General features: G+C 37.5%; 1 protein-coding gene across 1 annotated transcript in view; it reads right to left on the bottom strand.

Moving 5' to 3' along the window:
* Positions 1-21,334, bottom strand: part of adamtsl3 (ADAMTS-like 3) — a 200,041-nt gene that overhangs the window by 36,899 nt on the left and 141,808 nt on the right. The window contains exons 16-21 of the mRNA XM_046857561.1: positions 16,972-17,261; positions 15,575-15,704; positions 6,548-6,752; positions 6,246-6,428; positions 5,933-6,086; positions 3,915-4,965 (exon numbers count right to left, since the gene is read on the bottom strand). Coding sequence (XP_046713517.1) covers positions 3,915-4,965; positions 5,933-6,086; positions 6,246-6,428; positions 6,548-6,752; positions 15,575-15,704; positions 16,972-17,261 — 2,013 coding nt within the window. The remainder of the gene's footprint in view (positions 1-3,914; positions 4,966-5,932; positions 6,087-6,245; positions 6,429-6,547; positions 6,753-15,574; positions 15,705-16,971; positions 17,262-21,334) is intronic.

The raw sequence follows: 21,334 nt of genomic DNA, 5'->3' as shown, positions 1-21,334 counted from the left end.
GGGACCCTTCCCCATTTCCAAGGTCATTAACCCGGTTGCTGTGCACCTCAAACTACCCAATGCCCTTCGGATCCACCCTACATTCCATGTTTCTCGCCTCAGACCTGTCCAAGCATGGTTCTTGGTTCGATTATTAAACCTAAGGGTAAATACTAGATTTTTTTTTACTATATACTCAAATTAGGCAAATTTCCTTTTTTCCTGAAGACATTCATTTCACAAGCAGGAAAAAAAATCATACAATTTGATTTTGCATTTACAGAAACAGCTAATTTAATGTGTGCATAATGCCTTAAATAATATTTTTATAAACCCCAAGGAATTTGGTTACATTGACTAAGTAAAACTCTACTTTTATAAAAAGATTTCCTTCAGTCTCATCTAAAAATGTTAGAGCTCAAAATTGGCCATGTTTCTGTCTGCCATTTTGTTTACACAAGCTGTCCACACTTTGTCTGCATGGCTATGTAGGATCTGCACTGATATCTGTAAGCTTCTTTTGGCTCAAAGATGAAAAGCCGGCACAAATGCCACACGAATTCTTGGAGGTTTCTATTTCAGTAGTTTTGCCGAGTCCCTGGAGACGAGAGTGTGAGGCGAACAGACATTGAAAATGTGGCTTACAGCAGAGAAAATGTAGAGAGTAGGGAGAGCAATAAAGAAATAATTAAGTGCCTGGTAAAAAAAAAGCTTCATTCCAGGTCCCTGAGACAAAATTTGCTTTATACAGACACATGGTCCATGGTGTGAAGAAAGCTGTCTTGATCTTGAAGAAAGCTTTGAAGATCTTACTTGTGATATTATAATTCTCTGACCCCCCTACTTCCTCATACAACAACTCCTCTCTCCACCCTGTTGTACACTTTCTTTAAATCCACAAACACACAATGCAACTCCTTCTGACCTTCTCTATACTTCTTCATCAACATTCTCAAAGCAAATAATGCATCTGTGGTGCTCTTCCTCTGGCATGAAACCATACTGTTGCTCACAGATGGTCACCTCTTCTCTCAGTCTGGCTTCCACTACTCTTTCCCATAACTTCATGGTGTGACTGATCGACTTAATTCCCCTGTAGTTACTGCAGGTCTGCACATCTCCCTTATTCTTAAGGAACTGTACCAGCACACTCCTTCTCCATTCCTCAGGCATCCTCTCACCTTCCAGAATTTTGTTGAACAATCTGGTTAAAAACTCCACTGCCATCTCTCCTAAACATCTCCATGCTTCTACTGGTATGTCATCTGGTCCAACCGACTTTTCATTCTTCATCCTCTTAATAGCTGCTCTCACTTCCTTCTTACTAATCCTATCCACTTCCTGATTCACCATCTCCACACCATCCATCTTGGATCTACTCAGTGAGTGGTGAAAATCCTGAAAGCCGAAAGGCCGATGTATGATGTGAGACCAATGGGTTTTATACAAACGTTTTTTTGTATGAGCAACAAGGCTTTGACATTTAAGTTTTTCAAGATGTCAAGCTCTCGGCAACCCTTCGTTAGCAAAGCTCTGGTCTGGTTTTTTTTTTTTTTTTTTTTTTTACACATCCTACAGAAAGGTCATTTGGAATCAGATGTAACAGACATAAGCTACTGCAAGGAACTCAAGCAGCTTCAAAGTAAAAAAAATTAAGTTAAACATTAAATGTTTTATTAACTTTAGTTTCTCTCCCACAACAAAATATAAAATGTATATTAAATGGTTTTTTATATAATCATTATTCCATTTTTTTACTATTTTTTTTTGTTGAATGGGTCTAATCAGAACTCTATAAATAATGTCAACTTGGATCTTCTGTTTAAAAATGGAAAGAATGCTTACTACTGAAGTATTTGGACAATCTTTTAACACATGGTCTGTTAAATGGGAGTAAAAGTGTTGAGATCCTCTTGCTATAGGGGAGCAGTGTATATAATAATTTGAAGGAGCAGAACAGAGCCTGATTTTGTTCGACTGTTTTTTTTTACCACTGTATTTCAGATTAGCTCATCCCAGAGTTAACAGCAATGAAGGCAAGCCCCTGTTGTCCTTGCTGAGGCAGAACACAGCCAAACTATCAGGTTAAGTACATTCATAACACTATGCACATTATGAATTATAATTCATTATATTTAGTTGGCCCAAACTGTCTATTACTCCAAATATTTGAGATCTTTGACTGGCAGGGAGGCAAAAATGTGGCAATTAGTTTCATGTGCAAATCCTAACTGACAACACAGATAAAATGAAAAGAGATTTCCGTAATCATAAGAGAGATCATTATTCATCATCATGCTAATCCGTAATGACAGTGTAATATACGAGGAAAAACTCAAGAGGCTCCGTGGGTGGGCATGCGGTCATGTCTTATATGCTCTGTTACACAAAATGAAGTATTGCACCAGAAGATCGAATTGTTTTGATTTATGTTGTAATGGTCAGATATATGAAGTTGATAAGGCTGAAAATTGCACCTGAATTTTGTTCAAGTCATTTTGAATGTTATGCTTCGTGGAAGATAAGGCAGTCAAAAAACCACTGGGGTAATGTAGTGTGACTGGAGAATAGCAAGATATCCAACGCTATCCCCTTTTCTTTAAGAACATATCTAGTTTAAATATTGCTCTAAAAAGATGGAATGTACTAAGAGTCACTCCGCTGGCACGAGAAAACATTGGGGTCTATGGGGAGTTTAGTTTATTCTGGCTGAGATGTCAAACCAGGCTGTTTAACCAGACTGTTACAGGGTGATGCAACATAGATGAAGAGTAGAAACAGGACTAGAGGAGGAAAAAGATAGAAAAGAGTTTTGACTGCCAATTAAAGGTTGTGGTCAAAATAACCTCTGTAGGCCAGAGGTAACAATGCAATCAAAAAAAGTTGAATTAATTTGGGATACAGCTGAGGTTACCTAATTTCTAACGATGCTTTCTGATAGTACATGCTACAAAATGTTGGTGGATATTTCCAGACACAAAAAAAGTAAAGCTCAGATTCAGTGAAACAACAAATATTGGAAATTTACACATTGTTCATACATGGGAAGTCTACAGGATAAGCCATTAAAATATGATGTAACACCATGGCTTATAATGAAAATGCCATAAATAACAAAAACAAAATAATGGCATATTTAGTGTGGCTAAATAATTTTCTTCTAGACTGCTGAGCTGTCTCGATGAGAAATGCAGACATCTATTTGCACAGTCCTTTCTTGTCTTGGAAGAAAGGCATACAATGTTTAGCGACAGTCTGGGGCGAGCTAAAGGCACAAAACTGAATTACTAAGTCAATGTTTTCAGTACATTCAGACTGGTTACTCTTATTGAACCAATCTATTAATAGAATGATATTAATTAGTCAAACACTGATTGATATCTATTAAAATGATCATGAACCCAAAACTTTAATTTACTTTAATAACTCCTTAAAATAAATTGCACAAATAAGGCCTTCTATCATTTATTAATCTCTAAATGTTCTTCTTGCTGTCAAAGTGATGCTGAACTGTATGTTGGACAAGTTTCAAACAAAGCGTGCTATCTACCCTGATTGGTGGCTTGCTATGTGCTTGACCGGTTACGTTTTTATCTACTCGTGAATAAAAAGGAATGACTGATTTAGCAAAATGTAGTTGAGTAAAAATTATGTTTTACTTTGAAATGTAGCAAAGTTAAAGTAAAATTCTCCCTAAATGGAAATACTTCAGTAAAGTACAGAAAGCTACTTAAGCATAGTAACGAATTACATTTACTTTGTTACTGTCCACCTCCCCCACTTACTGTTTTAAATATGAATGAATGCTTGGAAATATATGCATGCATAAATAAGTTTCCATAGCATATTCAGTGTATACAGTGTAGGATTAGCAAATTCTAAAGATTATCAGTTCAACAAAAATCACATAATTGAAACTTGAGAAGTATGCTTACCTGGCCTGCAGCAGTAGTCCATCTTTGGTCCAGGTTACAGTAGGTATTGGAATACCCCGAGCTGAACAGAGTACTGTCAGACTTCGAGTGGCATTGGTTATGTAGGCAGTCTTACCCACATTGATACTAAGGTCTCTCTGAAAGCTCATTGTGGACCCGTGTGGGCTATGACGAATGATAACCGCTCTGCTCTTCACACTTTTCCTTCCAGAGCGTTCAGAAGAGTTAGGTGCTCTGTCTAGATTTTTGCTTTCCACTTGGATTGTCTCGTTGTCTGTTGCACCCTGGGATGCTGCTATCTCCTCCATCAGCTTGCCAATAAGCTGAGAGGCAAGGTCATCTGTCATATCTCCACTTTCTGCAAGCTGGCTGATGTTTCTGATAAGTTCCTCAAACTCAACTGGCTCCAGAGTGAAGGCTCCTGAGGCTGCTGAAATCACAGAGTCACTAGTAGAAGTAGATGCTAAAAGATAGTTGCCTAAGTCCATGGAATCCCCTGGCTCCTTAGTTTGGTCTTCGTCCAGATATAAGTCATTCTTTTGTAGCCAGCTTTGCCCATGTTTCTGGACCTTCTTAGCCAGAGAAAACCCCTCCTGCTCCTGTTTCTGGCACTTGGAATTAACAAAACCTTTTTCTTTGTTAGAGAAAATTCTGGAGCTGCTGATTTTCTGCTTTACCAATTTCTTACCCTCGGGATGTTCCAGCAGTCTGTTATTATGGCCTATCAGTTTCAGGATAAAGATGTCTGAATCCTGGCCAGCCCAGCACCGATACTGCCCAATGTCTCCAACTTCCAGGCTGTAAATCCTTAAGGCTCCAGATTTTGTGGTGGTTAGATGTTTGGATCTTTGAAGCTCCGCACCATCTTTCTCCCAGCGAATCTGGGCTTTGGGAAAGTAGCGTACCGGACATTTGATAATGACTGATGTCTTCGGGATAAGATAAGCACGTCCACCAATTGTAAAGCTAAGGCGTTTCTCTTGTTTTGTCTGGATGTAGATGCGTTTGAGACCCAGGACTTGAGGACAATGTTTCTTGGAGTACTTGTGCTCTACAAACAAAACACACAAAGAGTCAGAGCATTCCAGAAGGTTGAGGACTCCAAAGATTGTAAAAAAAAGTCAAAGATTCATATGTTGCACAGTTGAGCTGTATTGGTGGTTAGATCATTTATTTCATTTATAAATGTGCTTATCCAGAGCGACTTTCGATTACCTCATTTATACATGTAAGTAGTTAAGGGTTAAGGGCCTTGCTCAAGGACTCAGCAATGGTAGCTGGGGTTTGAACTTAACACCTTCCACTCAGAAGTTTGTTAAATACATAAGTACTTTTAATACAGTACATTTAATACATCCATTCCTACATAGGCCAGTACTATGCAGCTATTATATTATGCTAATAGGCAAATCGAATGGTGCATGCTAATTTGAATCAGATGGATAAAACAGTGAATGTGGCTCCAGCACTAAGTCCATGGCTAAGAGAAACACGTTATCTCATGCCTGCAACTTGTGGTAGTGAAGTTGAGGCATATTTTCCTTGCTGATGAAGGCTGACAGCCAACAGACACAACATTAGAACTATGTAAAATCGTGTTATAAATTTACAGCCAACACGAGCAACTTGCCTACGCATCTGGCCAACAAGCATGCTGACTTCTACAAAGATTCGGTTCGGCAGATATATTACGTAGAGCTAAAAATTCTTTATTGAGAGTTTACCAGTTTTTTACTTTAAGGATATAAAGCTTTTCCTGTATAACCATTAGTGAAGCTCATAAACCTCAAATGTTTCTGCAGAATTGACATCACAAATTATGAATCTTTTTATGTCACCTGATTTTATACTAGCTTGATAAAATACCGATGCTGAAAACAGAGACAGGTATTAAACACAAGGGACACTAAAACCTCAAATTATATATAATAATATTTTTTTATTTTTTTATTTTTTTATGAAATTCTTATGATGGAAAAAAGCAACAAAAAAAAATAAGAGAAAGAGTAGAGTCTCACTGTTGCAGGGACTCATTCGGCAACTCCTGATTAGAGGTGGAGGTTGAAGGCCAATACACACAGATCTGTCCAGAGTGACCAGCTGACCAGACGCAGTCTGTCTTCTACACACAGGCTCCCTTCGCTGGATTCCCTTTCCACATGTCACAGAGCACTAAAAATACACAAAAGAAAAAAAAAACAAGAACTAATTATAAACACAATCATAAATAAATGAAACATGGCTGGATTTTACATATAATACACTTGAAGTACTAAGCACTGGAGACCTTCAATCACCAATAAATTCAGCTCAACAAACACACACAAGCACCTTGGACCACTCTCCTCCCACTAGGTGAGGTTTTAGGCACTGTGTGCTAACACACGGTCGGTGTGTATCAGGTTTATCTCCCTCACACTCTTCATCTTGCAGGTGCCGATAAGTCCCTGTGGCCAAACGTTGCCTGCAGTAAACCTTACGCCACTGTGTTCCGCTACCACATGAAGTAGAGCACTGAAATGCACAAAAACACACAGTGTTGTTACAATAAATACTATGGGTATAATGATTGTGTGTGTGTGTGTGTGTGTGTGTGTGTGTGTGTGTGTGTGTGTGTGTGTGTGTTAAGTCACCTCTTGCCACTCGTCGGTCTCCCAGTTGGGGACACACTGTACTTGATTGCAGGTCTGAACTTCTGCAGGGCGGGGTTCTTGGCATTCAGAGTTTGACGCTGGCTCACTTTGATTGGCTCCTACAGACCTCACACACCACACACTGCGCGTCTGCAACCCGCTGCCGCATGGCACTGAGCATGTATTCCACATGCTTACCTCCCATCTAAGATAAATACACACTTGCAGGTCAGTATCAATGATGGCCACATATACCCACATACCCATACACACAAAAACACACACACAAGACTTGTGTTTGGAGTGTATGAAGCAAATGGAGGAGAACAGTGCTAAATGTGAAACATACACACACATACATCTTTTTTTTTTTTTCAAATGAACAGATTGGTTTGACAGACTGTTGATGAAGCCATGTTACACTGCAGATGATAGAATCAACTGTTTATTTTCTTAGAGATAACATTCGCTCATCATTTCCCTACTGAAACATACACACACAAGAAAGTGCTTTAGCTTCCTATACACTCCTACTAATTACTGCTTAGTAACAAAATACAGATGAACAGATATGTACCATAAGTACCTGTCAGTCCCAGAGAAAGAGGTGTGACCTCAGTACTTGTCAGTCCCAGGGAAAGAGGTGTGTCCTCAGTACTTGTCAGTCCCAGGGAAGGAGGTGTCTTCAGTACCTGTCAGTCCTAGGGAAAGTGGTGAGTCCTAAATACTTGTCAGTCCCAGGCAAAGTTGTGTTTCCTCAGTACTTGTGAGTACTAGTAAAAGAGATGTGTCCTCAGTACCTGTCAGTCCCTGGGAAGGAGGTGTGTTCTCAGTACCTGTCAGTCAAAGGGAGGGAGTATGTTCTCAGTACCAGAGAAAAAGGTTCTCCTCACTACCTATCAGTCCCAGAAAAAGAGGTTCTCCAAATTACCTGTCAGTTCCAAGGAAAGTGGTGTGTCATTTATACTTGTCAGTAACAGGGAAGGAAGTGTCTAATGAACATTTCAGTCCGAGAAAATGAGCCATGTCTCTTTGCCTGTCAGTCCCAAGAATGTAGGCGTTTCAGCTTTAACTGACTGCCCTAATGAAAACAGTGTGTCCTCAGTACCCATCACACTAAGAAAACAGAGAACAATGCAGAACTGATCAGTCCCAGGAAAGAAGTGCCAAGGAAGTAGATATGTTCACATTACCTGTCAGTGACAGGAAAGGAAGTGTGGCTCAGTCCCTCTTATTTCTAGTGAAGGAGGCCCCATTAGTCCTGGTAAAATCCCTAATCCCTAATATTTTGTCTATTAAAACGAAACTGTTTATATGATACTCAATCACATCCTTTGTGATTGCATAACTCAGAAGCAGAGACACACACGCTTGCAGTACGTTTCACAGGACTGTAAAAAATACACCTTGAAAGATTTTGAAAAGTCTTAATTACAGTGGAATTTATACATTTAAATATTCCACATAAACCAGGAATCCAAGATTATGATTACAACCTGATAGAGACTCAATAAGTACAGTTGATCCTTTCTAACTGCTTTTAGACATGAACACATACAAAAAAACTGTATATACAGAAAGAGGCCAGAAGCCAAGTACAATTACAATTAAATCTGATGTCACTGAAATACATATTCATCACACTAACACAAAACAAGCGATGACCGCTTTGAACCTAACTATCCCAAAATTGCTGTTGGATTCAGTATCAAAGATAATGAGAGCTTTAATACATGAGGTAATGATGAGACTTTATCTGAAATGCTTAAACATATGATGCATTCTCTGGAGCTCATAAAATACTCTTAAAAAAATTAAATAAAAAAATTATATATATATATATATATACACAGTACAGACCAAAAGTTTATATATATTATATATACAGTACAGACCAAAAGTTTGGACACACCTGCTCATTCAAAGAGTTTTCTTTATTTTCATGACTATGAAAATTGTAGAGTCACACTGAAGGCATCAAAACTATGAATTAACACATGTGGAATTATATACATAACAAAAAAGTGAACTGAAAATATGTCATATTGTAGGTTCTTCAAAGTAGGCATCAAGTGAATGCCAAGAGTGTGCAAAGCAGTAATCTAAGCAAAAGGTGGCTACTTTGAAGAACCTACAATATGACATATTTTCAGTTGTTTCACACTTTTTTGTTATGTATATAATTCCACGTGTTAATTCACAGTTTTGATGCCTTCAGTGTGACTCTACAATTTTCATAGTCATGAAAATAAAGAAAAATCTTTGAATGAGAAGGTGTGTCCAAACTTTTGGTCTGTACTGTATATATATATATATATATACACAGTGGAACCCACTTACCTCGACCTTGGTTAACTCGACAACCCTATTAAGTCGACGTTTTTGAAGTGGAACCGCCAAATTCTCGCTTTGTCTTAGCATTTTTAATTGGTTATGTCGATTTTTTTATGTTGCAGAACCCTAATATCTCAAGCACAAGGGGGGGCAAATTTGCCACTTAACGTCGGTTATGTCAGGAATCTCCCTGCCACGCCCCCTTCGGTGGCGGCATTCCCCGAAGCACCCTGCTTCTTCTCCCGTGCGGGCGAGCTCCTCGCAGTCATGCTGATCACACACACCTGACTCTCATTCACTCACTCATCCCATCTCCTATTTAAGCCCTTCACCTCCACACACTTGCGGTCCGTTATTGTTTGTGCATGATCGTATGTGTTGGTTCATGGCGGTCTGTGTAAGCACGTATACGTATCACGCTACGTACCCTTCTTCTCGGACTCCACATTCTCTCAACGACACCCCCGATTACCCCGATCCTGCTGTTTTCCATGTTCACGCTGTCTGCACCACGTTTATCCGTTGCTGCCCAGCGCTGCGCTTTCCATAGCGCGGATCCGTGGATTCTCTACACGAACTGTCTCTGCTTTCACAGAACTTCGTGGACCGCGCTCCCGGAGCGCACCACTGGATATTACTGCTTCGCTACAAGTATTGGTGGATTATCTCCTGAGTATTCTCAATAAACTTTGTTTGCGTTTACTTCGGCTTCCGCCTCCTTATCCGCATTACAGGTTATCTCGATCCCCATGACCAATCAATCAAATCGCGGCAACGATTGTTGTGTAAAAAACCTCCAAAAACACGTGCATGCACATTCTCATTTAATAACGCACATCATGTACATAAAGAAATTTTAAGCACGTTAATATATTTCCGCCATATTGGTTTTCGTTTATCTCGATCATCGGTTATCTCGCCGCTTTTTGGCGTCCACTAGGCCGGCGACATAACCGGGTTCCACTGTGTATATTAATCAACTTGAATACATGTTTTTGAAAGGTCAGCTGGTTGACACTGCTAGGAAATTTTTTTTTTGATGATCTGTTAAAGTCTAATTTGGATGTTGGTTCTGAACATAGCACAGGCCTACATTTAAAACCTTTCTTTTTAGCGAATAAATTAACTGTTACATTATACTGCTATATTTCCAGTACACACAAAAGGTACCAGAACGCTATTTACATTTACATTTATGGCATTTGGCAGAAACCTTTATTCAGAGCAACTTACAGTACAACTGAGCAGGGGAGGGTTTTAGGGCTTTGCTCAAGAGCACAGCAATGGCAGCTTTGTGATGGTGGGATTTGAACCTGTGACCTATGCACCAACACATCAACACATTTGACTATATATATATATATATATATAGTATATATATAGTATATATATATGCAAACATGCAGATAAAGTGTTGTCTATCATGGAATGGCCTGCCCTGTCACCACACCTAAATCTTAAATTGTACTGCCCTGGGAATAACTGAATCGCAAGGTCAGAAAAACATATCCAAATACTGAAGAACATCTTTGGCAAGTTTCACAAAATTCATGGCACAGTATTTCACCTGAATGCTTGGGGAAACAAAGTGTCAGAAGTTTGCAAAGCTGTTATTCATGCTAAGGGAGAATTTTTCAATAAAAAAAATAACCTTTCACATCTGTACATTTATATATTTATTTGTTCAAAGTAAAGTAGTAATCTAATCTGTTGCATATAAACAAAAGCAACATGCATGTGATTTTTATTTTATTTTAATGAATATATTACATGAGTATACATTTACAGTCACTTATTTTTTGCTCATCTGATTCTATTAACAAAAGTTGTACCACCATTGAGCATATATTATTTTGTTTGTAGATACTTGTGATATTTAGACATTTAAATGATTTATTTAATATCATATTTTATATGATATTTAAGAATTTTAATTTTTGCAGAGCAAAATATATACATACTAATCTATATGCTGCATCTGACTCTTCTTCTGGCTATCATGGCTTGCACAGTGTCAATACTTTCTTTCTTCTGCTCTAGTAAAATGTTCTTTAATTCTTATGTTTCACTTTTTATGAAGGAAAAACCCAGGACGGAGGTGGACTGTCTAATTAGAGTTAGTACACTTAGATAAGGGCCTGTAATGTAACACTGGGTTTGTGCCAAGACCAAATGCTACAGATATTTCCTGGAAGCAGCCTGCTAGAGACATTTCACGGATCAGGAGGAGGCCAGGGGACACTAAATATCTGAAAAGATAAATTAATGCCATTTCCGTCCTGGGTCTGTCACACTTTACTCAACGTGAATATTCATCACTTTTATTCATTTATCCTATGCAACTGTGGCACTTGTAACTACGTCAATCGCTAAAGCCATCAGTGTGTTGTTTCTTTGTTTAATGGACCACATAGGCACCAGTTGTTTATTGCTTGCTTTGGAATTTGAATCAGAAAAACAATTTCCCAAGGTGGGCATGAGATCATTTTTACATTTTTTGTTCTGAATATAGCCATGGAGAACTAAGATGGGGAGAGAAAAAACATTGGAAGCCTATTGGAACCACATGTTTCCTGGGTATGTTACTAATTACATCCAATAATTCTATAGATTTGAGATTTGTGGTGGAAATGCAGACCTGGATTAGTCAATCCTACCTGCAGGTTTGGCTTCAGCTGTGTTTGTTTGCTAAATTTGCAACCTCCCCTTGTTCACCAGAATTATTGATACCTATCATGCATCCAAAGGTTCACTAAAAGTTCTACCATTTATTTCTTTTGGAATAAATATTTTTATACATGTTCCCATAGGACTCCACTGGCCTCATATGAGATGTTACAACCCATACTACAGTATGGTCTAGTTAAAGACAGTTTCCATTTTCCATAAGCTCGTTGTAAATAGAAAAGAGCCACAGTTGACAGTTCAAAAGCAGTAATTTCGCAACAGGGCATTCTTAATTAACAGACATCTGGGTGGTATGCATGAATAAGATGCTGTTTCAGCTGTGATCAATTGTTGTTTACATTGACATAAATAACCGTAAAACCATATTGATTTTTTTTAGGAAATCCAGCCTAAAACTTTGTCAGGCTCTTATTACTCAGATCATCTGCGGTTGGTTTTGCCATGCAATGAGTGTGACACACAGCAATGTGTAATTTTGCTTCTCAATCAGAGCCATAAAGATGTCCTGCCAATGATTCAGTAATGTAACTGAAGTTCTGTGATTGGCCCGACTGCAGTACAAAACGACCCAGATTATAATTCTCCATCAGCCATCTGATCCAGACATTCTGTCTCGCATCGTGTTTCCATCGAAAGGGTTATTTCTTTGCAAAATTCAAGCAAATTCAAAAAAAAAAATATGGCAAAAGACAATGCGAACGGACATTTTGTTTCCATGAACTACTGTTATGTGAAAATTCTGAAAAAGACAAAAAATGTGACATCACCAAAAGTGCCAGCCAAAGCCTGGAACGCATTCAGTATATTCATTATGTCATCATTTATTCCATAAACTGTTTTCATCAGCTTTTATTGCATCATCCTTTTGTTCACATGCTTTTATACCTCAAATACGATTCGGAAGGTCTGAATTTCATATCCTGGCTTACATGTGCTTAAATTTGAAAATGACAACGGGTCAGGGGAACCCACACTTCAGGGCAATGGGGCCATGTTATCTCCTGGACTGGAGTAGTGTGTTTCAGCAGATGTTTAGCAGATGTGTGCTTGTTTTGGTTTTATTTATTTGGCTAATGCATTTGTGAGTATGTTTGCCATTAATAATCCAGTAGAAACATAAAACTACATAGTCTTTTACAGTGCGTAAGCTAGATTGTGGTGATCTGCACTATTAGTCACTGGAAATGTTATTACTTGTGGGATTGGAAAAAGTTTCGGAGTTTATTGGACATTTTGTACTTATAAAAACCTTAGTGATGAGTGGATGATGCAATCCAAAGAGAGCCAGGAAGTGTCTGGTTATACTGTTTGATGGCTTTCATTAGTAAAAGTCATTAAATTCTTATCAGAAGTAAATAGATTTGTCACAACTTTTGCGATTGCTCTGAGAAGTTTAGTTTTACTAAAAATTTCAGTCAATTTGTCCACTACTGTATTCATAAAACAAAAGAAGAGTCAAGAAAAATTGAGATTTAGTTCTAGTTCATTTCCAGTCATTTTGATAAATTGTTAAAACAACCATGAGGAAACAGTAATAATGATCCAATACTGAAAGAAGTGCATGGACTATGTCTGATTAATTGTTTGTTTTTTTATGCAAAAATATAAAATAAAAACTAAATATACAATCTTTGGACAAGAGTTTTGGGACACCTGATTTTTCCAGCCATATGTGTTTTTTTCTCTCAAACTGATACTACAAAGAATTATATAGGGTCGCTTTGGATGTGGTAGCATTACATTTTCCCTTTACAAGGAGACCCAAACCTGTTCCAGCATGACAATGCCCCTGTGCACAATGTAAGCTTCATTAAGATATGGTTTACAGTACATAAGTTGGAGTATCTTTATTAGCCTGCTATAAAGCTCTGGTTTCAAATCTTTTGTACACCTTTGGGAGGAATTGGAACAATGACTGCACTAACTCTACACCAGTACCTGACTTTACTAGCACCCTTGTGTCTTAAATGTGTACAAATCTCCACAAGCACACTTTAAAATCTAGTGGAACATCTCCCCAGAAGGGTGAAGTTTATTATAACAGCAATTGAAAACTAAATGTGAAGTGGGATGTTCAAAAGGCAAATACAAATCTTACATTTACAAACTTTTGTTACTGTTACAGTGACAAACATAGAACCTTCAGAAGATTTATAAACCAAGGAACACCCAAGAATTCTTGAGTGCTCTCATGTTTGAAAACCAAGATGGTCTGGAATCTCTGGTAAAGATTGTCTCCAGTAAAACTTAAAGTGCTCCCTTTAAACTTTGACCTGTGTAAAAGTACAAAATTATTTGCCTTCAAATGTATTAAGTATCCAAATACTATGATTTATTATGGCTATAATGTCATATTATAATTTTTAACACAAGACTATTGTTTAATCAACTTCATTTTATATTAAAAAAACTAAGATACTATTATCACACAAATCTATTAATAGAATAACATTAAAGAGTTAAACTCTGATTGATATCTAATAAATTATTATGAGCCCAAAACCTCCTTTTCAACAACTTCCAAAAAATCGTGTAAATAAGGGCACGGGTGATGTGGCAAGTTCGAGTCAGAAGTTTATTTCATTATTTATTTCTCTTAAAATGTTCTGCTTGATGTTGAACTGATGCTGAATTGTAATGTTGGTGCCACCAACCGGCAATGGGGTTCTAGCTTAAATGACGCCCTGGGTGAACCACGCCATGGCCCAACGTCTGCTCATTGATTAGTTACAGTTTTGAAAAGCTCCTCTCTGCTTCAGCTAACGTCACTGGATGAGAAAGACATATTCCCAGAGCAGTCCTGAGAGAGTTTCTGAGAGCTCAGCTTCATGTATAAATATCAACCTAAATGCATTTATTGCACAGTTAAATGCACATCATTGAGCACAATTTATCAAACTCTCAGAACCAAGAATCAAACAACTCCCTGGCTAATTGTAGCCATAAGATATGTACAACGTCTATATCCTTATAAGATATGTCTTTTAAATTAGCATTTTAAGCTGCACTGGAAATTCCCCTGTTCACCTGTTCAGTACAATCACAGAAAACCTGTATGACATCACCTTAATTAAAGGTAACCAAATCAATAGGTGTTATTTTAACTACAATCCAACTAAACTATTTAGGTTGTAATTGTTTTGTTTCAAGCTACACACATTATGATAAACTACATACTCTAAATTATAATGTTATGCAGCTCAAATAAATATTGTTGCTCTATGCATGAAAGCATAGCAGGCAACACAACATAACGTAATCTTTACTATCCTCATAACGAGATGAGTGATAGAGCTGCATACACACCTTTATCTTTTGCATGATTCCCCCCTGCTTCTTTCCTCTTTTTCTGAACTGGGCTCCTGAGGGTTTAGAGGATTTTTGTTGTCATCTATAATCTTTATTTGGATTCAGCTCTCTTCACTGATACCCCGCCCCTTCTTTCTAAGTGTATGAGTAAAGGAAGTTCTCCAGGCATTGGGTGCAAACTCTGAGTCCAGAACAGGTTTATTGACCGTGACATGATATAATAATTGACGCACCCGTGCAAATGAGCAGTAAAAAAATAAATTAAAAAAATGTCGCCTATATCTGTATCAGCCACTGCCAAACAGCAATCAAAACAAGTTCAAAACAGAGTGCGCACTTTACCCTGATTGCCAGCTTGCTTTTCGCTAAACCAGTTACGTTTTTATCCACTCATAAATAAAAAGGTACGACTGATGTTGCGTAATGTAGTAAAAAGTAAGATATTCGAATTTGAAATTAAAGTAAAGTAAAAGTTTTCCCAAACGAAAATACCTGAATAAAGTACAGGTACGTAAAAAAAAAATACTTAAGTACAGTAACAATTTACATTTACTTAATTACTGTCCACCACTGACTCAGCAAAGCTTATTAAACTCATCACAGAGGTAGAGAAATGTCTACAAGTATACAATACAAGTCCAGTGGCATTTGCTTACTCATTACTATTAGATAGTGTACAGCGTTTGTGAGTGTTACCTGGCAGGACAAGGCTGAGGGTTGCACATGCGCATGATGGTGCGGGGTCTGATTGACTCATCACAGAGTGTATCTTCCACCAGCTCCCGGCTCCCAGCCCTTACACAAAAAATAATAGCCATCTGTCTGCCTAAAAGACAAAGAGATATACCAACATTTAAAGTTAGAATGTAGTTTAGAATATAAAGATTTGAATGATAATTTGTTGTAAATGTAAAAGTAGGAGAGTCAGTAGAGAAAGAAAATATGAAAAATATATCAGTAATTTTCTTTTTATGTAATTATTTTATTATTGTAAAAAAAAAATTAAAAAAAAGAGCATCCTTTCCTGATTTAGCTCTTCACATATACTGAGATTTCATTTTACTTCCTGCACCACAGACTTTTATCATGTTTCACCACCAAAATGATGTCCAGTGGTGGCCTTTTCTGGTGCTGACAAATTATGTATAGCAAAACATGATCTTAAGGCTTTAATCATATACCTACAATTACACTATTATGGTAGATGCCAGTGAACTGCAAAAAAATCTGCTTGATCATCCATAACCATATGATTACATGCATCACATTTTTAACATTATACTCAATACAATCATAACTATCATTAACTATCAAAGTGGCATAATTAAACCGGGTCATTGTACCCTGAGATCTACGTTGCTAAACAGCCAATAATGCAAAACTGTGCGCACCTAAACATAAGATTTATATGCACTTTTGGAACATTCCATTACACATTTAGTCTCCATTTGCTGTTATAAAAAACTTCACAAATCTTCACAGTGCTTGCTACATGCACAGGGGCATTGCTGGAACAGGTCTGGGTCCTGCAGTTCAAGTTAAGGGAAATTTTAATTCTACTGCCTACCAAAAAACATCTTGTAAAATTTTGTTGCTCCAACTTTGTGGGAACAATTTTGGGGAAGACTCACATAAGACTTGAGAACTCAGTTGTCCAAAGACCTTGTTCAAATAGTGTAAGTCAAATGCTTCACTTAATGCTCACATCAAAAGCCAGAATGAGGAAAAAAATGTGATATCAGTGACTTTAACTATGACATAGTTGCTGGTACCAGAAGGTCTGGTTTCCTTTTCTTCCCCAAATGATGAGGATTGTTTCTAAGGTTTACACAAGATGAACCATAAACTCGTGTATAAACTCTTGTAAAGGTAATTCCAGAAAAATATTTAATCCATGTATATTAAAAATCGGATTTTTGACCTTTACCTATTTTTTTAATTGGCCTTTCTTTGGCCTTTGTGTGTGACACATTTTACACGCTTGTCCAAACACACTTCAAGACCAGACATAAGGAATATCTAAACCATTATTTCATCAATATTATTTATTTAAGTGCCATTACTCACACAGCCTGTATCCTGAGCATGCTTACCTAAAGCACAGGAGACCGAGCATGGCGTAAAACCGCTATACTCCCAAACATAGCGTTTTCTGGAGGATTTATTCTGATTTTCCTGTGGGTGCTGCGGAAGTTGTGGCAGTTTGGAGCAGGCATCGAGGGTGCAGGACCTTTGGTGTAGAGGTTTATCCTCGCCACACTCCTCCTCTGGAAGATCCACCTCAGTCTGGGTGAAGGCTAGAAACACTTTACACTTCACAGTGCGCTTCTGTATACCCACACCACAAGACACACTGCAAGGAGACCATGGGCCTGGGATGAAACTGAACACACACAAAGAAAAAGGAAAAAAATTGATGTATCTTAAATATCCACTGTAAACATGCAAAAACACCCAAATCATTAAATTGAATAGGACCAGCACAAAACATTTGGGTCCCTTCTCAGAAAAGCTGGCATGGGTTTGTGTGTTGTTGGGAAACCATCAGAAAATCTCAGTGCTGTGAAAAGACATTTACACAGATAGATTGGTAGGGAAGAAGTGGCACAAATGCATGGAAAACTGATGGCCCAAAAAGTGGCAAATTTGTGTGAATACACTAGCAATATTGATGCAGCTGATGCACTCATACAAGCACCACACAATTTGGCAAACTACACCTAGTAACAGCTGAACTACAGGTAATAACTGCATACCAACACACATGCTCCTTTATAGAAAATATTCTTCCTAGATGATTTGGATCCAATACAAATATATTTCTACATAGGGCAGAAGTATTTAGTAAAACGTATTTACAAAAGCATGAAAACTAATTTAAATCGCATGCTGTGAACAAAAACCAATAAAACACATTTTTAATCAGTGTGTTAGACGGCTTTCCTCAGCATCATTATCAAAATACCATTTAAGGGATTGGAGTGCAGTTCTGAAGATTTGTAGAATCTGTGTCAATGCATAATACAAGTTGTTCTGTCAGCTGTTGACACATTTGGAAGATGTTCCAATGGATGACATTTTTACTTTCTTTTCTTGATTTATAGATCAAGTATAACCTTCCTTTTTTCATTTGTCAATCATCCGTATATACAATATAAATAGTAGGAGGGATTGTTCATACTAATTGTACAGTAAATATAGTCATCTGGGATATTTTCTATAATTAATCTCAACATCCATGTGAAGGGTTGATATTTTGACGCTTTTCTATCACTTTTATTGTCACCTTGCTTTTACATTGTTTGTATGACAGACTCAGTGAGCTGGATATGAACGATCATTAATTAAATTCACTAATTAACATGTGCTTGGCATCCGATCGCTTTACGACAGTGTTAAACAACTATTTTACTGTCCCACATCAAAGCACAAAATTTAAATGCTATATAATGCAGTATTTAATGTTAAAATAAATAATAATATAAATGCAAAATACATAATGTGTATTTAATTCTGTCTATGTAGACCAAGCACTATACAGGCACAAGAGCTCAAATCGGCACAAACCACAATTTCATAGAACTATAAGTACAATATAAAGAGAAAGTCTAATGAAAGAAACGTTATCTGTAATAATGGAGGAATATGGCTCTAAAAATAGCTGAGAAAACATTATGTCTTGAAAAAAAAAAGATTAATAGACATCACTAGGACTGGTTATAAACCACAGAATGGGTTCACCATTCATTGAGTAGAAAGGGGCCTTTAAAGAAAAGTGGCAGTGAAATTTAAAGTCTATGCACTTCTTGTTTAATGTGATTCACTGCAGGAAAAAAAACTGAGAGAAAAAGACATTTAGACAGAGGAAGGAGGATCAACCCAGTTCAAGAGATGGAGAGACTGAGACTGAGGGAGATGCAGTAAAAGATAGAAAGGAACTGGAAAGTGTATAGAGATAGAGAGAGTAAGGCAGGAAGAGAAAGCCAGCATACACCGTGACGCTGAACAGGAAAAAAACAGTTACTAAAGATGGATGATAAAAGACTAAACATATACTGCACATTATACACTGCATATGGTTTTACTATTGTGTACTCCAAACATTCTTGTATTTTTTTATAGTGTTTATATTTGAAAACCATGCCAAGTAGAAACATGTGGCTACATCTTGGCTATGGTAGGACTGACATTCTGTCTATACTCATCATTGGCCTTCTACACATTTCCTTTTTCTGCATTGCCCTGAAATTGCTATATGTAACCACTTACATTGTGTAGGAGGATTATGAGTTTCATCTGTGGGCATTTGGAAATAAAGCAGACTTGTGATGGAGACAGCGGAGTTTAGCAATCATTTTGTCAAAAATGATTTCTAAGTTTATTCGATTTAAATTGTATTCAATTTAAATATACTGTGTAATGCACTTTTATCTGGTATATGTTAAATAATTAAGCAGACACAAAGACGCTGAATGGAAACTGCGCTGATAAATGAAACATTAGCAGGAAGGTTAATAAACTTATAGTTGTGTTTTATTTTATTTAAAAAGCCACTAGACCAGACTCCTTCTATTTATTTAACCACCTACTGAAAGTGAAAGTCCATCATTGCATTCCAGTTGGCAGCAGCAATTATTTTGGGGCAGATATTTGCACAGGTCTATGATAAAAGTCTTTCCCATCTGGGAGGCAGCTGTCCTTTGAGCTCCTCTTTCCAATTGTTTTGGCTTTTTTTTGCAGGCTGTCATGCAACTCTTGCTAATTATAACAAACATGGCCATAACTACTGACCAGTGAATATGTTAAAGGTGTACAAGTGAATCACCTTGTAGCTAATAAATGTTTAAAAAAAAAAATACAAATTAGCAAATGCAACACAATTTCACAGATTGTACAGTATGCAGGCATGGTTTGCCTTTACTGGTTAGCTCAGTTACAGTAGTAAGCCAGCTGGGTAGCTTTGCTTTTTTAGTTAATAGTGAGTTACATGTGGTCCACAGCAGAAAATATAGCTCAAGAAGTCATTTGCTGAGGGGTTAGCAAAATCAAGGTCCCAAAAATGAGGGGTTAATACAAGAGAAAATACCCTACATACAATGCCTCCCCTATGTGCATCGCCCCTATGCACTTCACATACAGCACACACAATTTTTGTCAGTCAATATATAATTATATCATGCATATAAGTTCTAATATAATATGGCATCAAATGGTTCACTGATGGTTTAAAAATCAAAACAAGCAGCTACTCATTTTATAACTTGTGGCAGAAACTGGATGAGTCAACAGTTATGTTGAATATCAACACCTCCATGGGGTAGCATAGTGGTTTAGGCATTGGCCTCTGGATCAGAAGGTCTTAAGATTAAATCCCAACACAACCAAGCTGCCACTGCTGGGCCCTTGAGCAAATGCTCAGTTGTAAGTCGCTCTGGATAAAGGCATCTGCCAAATGCTGTAAAAGCAAATGATTTCCTGCACTTGTCCAATGTTTTCTGAACTTTCTGCTCTTACCTTGCAACATACAGTATTAATATCCTTCATATTGGAAGTGTTTATTGTTTTGCATGGTATATATTGTTGGATATAACAATTGTGCTCACTACTTAAAACAGGCCAACAGCTCTAGCATACCGACTTTTCTCTGTGTTTTTCTTATAAAAAGTATTATATCAAAGCAAGGCTAATTATGTTATGCTAATGTGTACATAATAGACCCTTTTATAACTGCCTTATAACACTGAATGCACCGTTTTGCAAAAAGTGGGACCTCTGGCGAAGAAAGAATGTGCTGACCTTTAAAATATTATGGATAATAGTGTATATTGTATATAAATTAATTCTACAACTGAATTACTTAAAAAAAAAAACCTAGTCTAAAAGGATAGAAAATTGCTGTCAGAATAGAAGACTGGACTAAGACATATCATTATGACACATCCAAGTCAAGACTTTGATGTGTCCACTTCTCTTGCATTCCTGGGCTAAAACCCATGACACATTCAGGCCTGGAGTCACATGGCTGTTGTCCAGCAGTGAATTCCACACACTTAGGTCACTCTCTGATGGCACTGATTACCGAAACAGCATCTCACCTCCCCAGACTCTGCTAAATTAAGCAAGCACATTGATATAGCAGAAACAGGACGGGAGGCCTGCCGATGAATGATATATTGCACTGAAGGGTGCAATTCAAGAGCAGTTATCAGTGAAGCAGCAGATCCTAATCCTCCTCACACACACGCACACACATACACACTTAGCAGCAAACTCCCCGTGCTACGCTCTTCTCCAAAACCCTTAAACACTTTCACCCCATATGCTTCTGTTTTATGAGTTTCTGTGACAGAAGGCTTCGGTAGACCGCAGGATGTTGGAAGCCTTCATGTCGTGGCTTTTTTCAATAGTCCGGAGATACACTGAGCTGTTTTCACTCTCTTGGCAGCTCTTAGATGA

The sequence above is a fragment of the Silurus meridionalis genome, chromosome 9 (assembly GCF_014805685.1).
Source record: "Silurus meridionalis isolate SWU-2019-XX chromosome 9, ASM1480568v1, whole genome shotgun sequence".
Taxonomy (NCBI): domain Eukaryota; kingdom Metazoa; phylum Chordata; class Actinopteri; order Siluriformes; family Siluridae; genus Silurus; species Silurus meridionalis.
The sequence above is the reverse complement of the archived record's forward strand: the minus strand, read 5'-3'. Positions and strand labels throughout refer to the sequence as shown.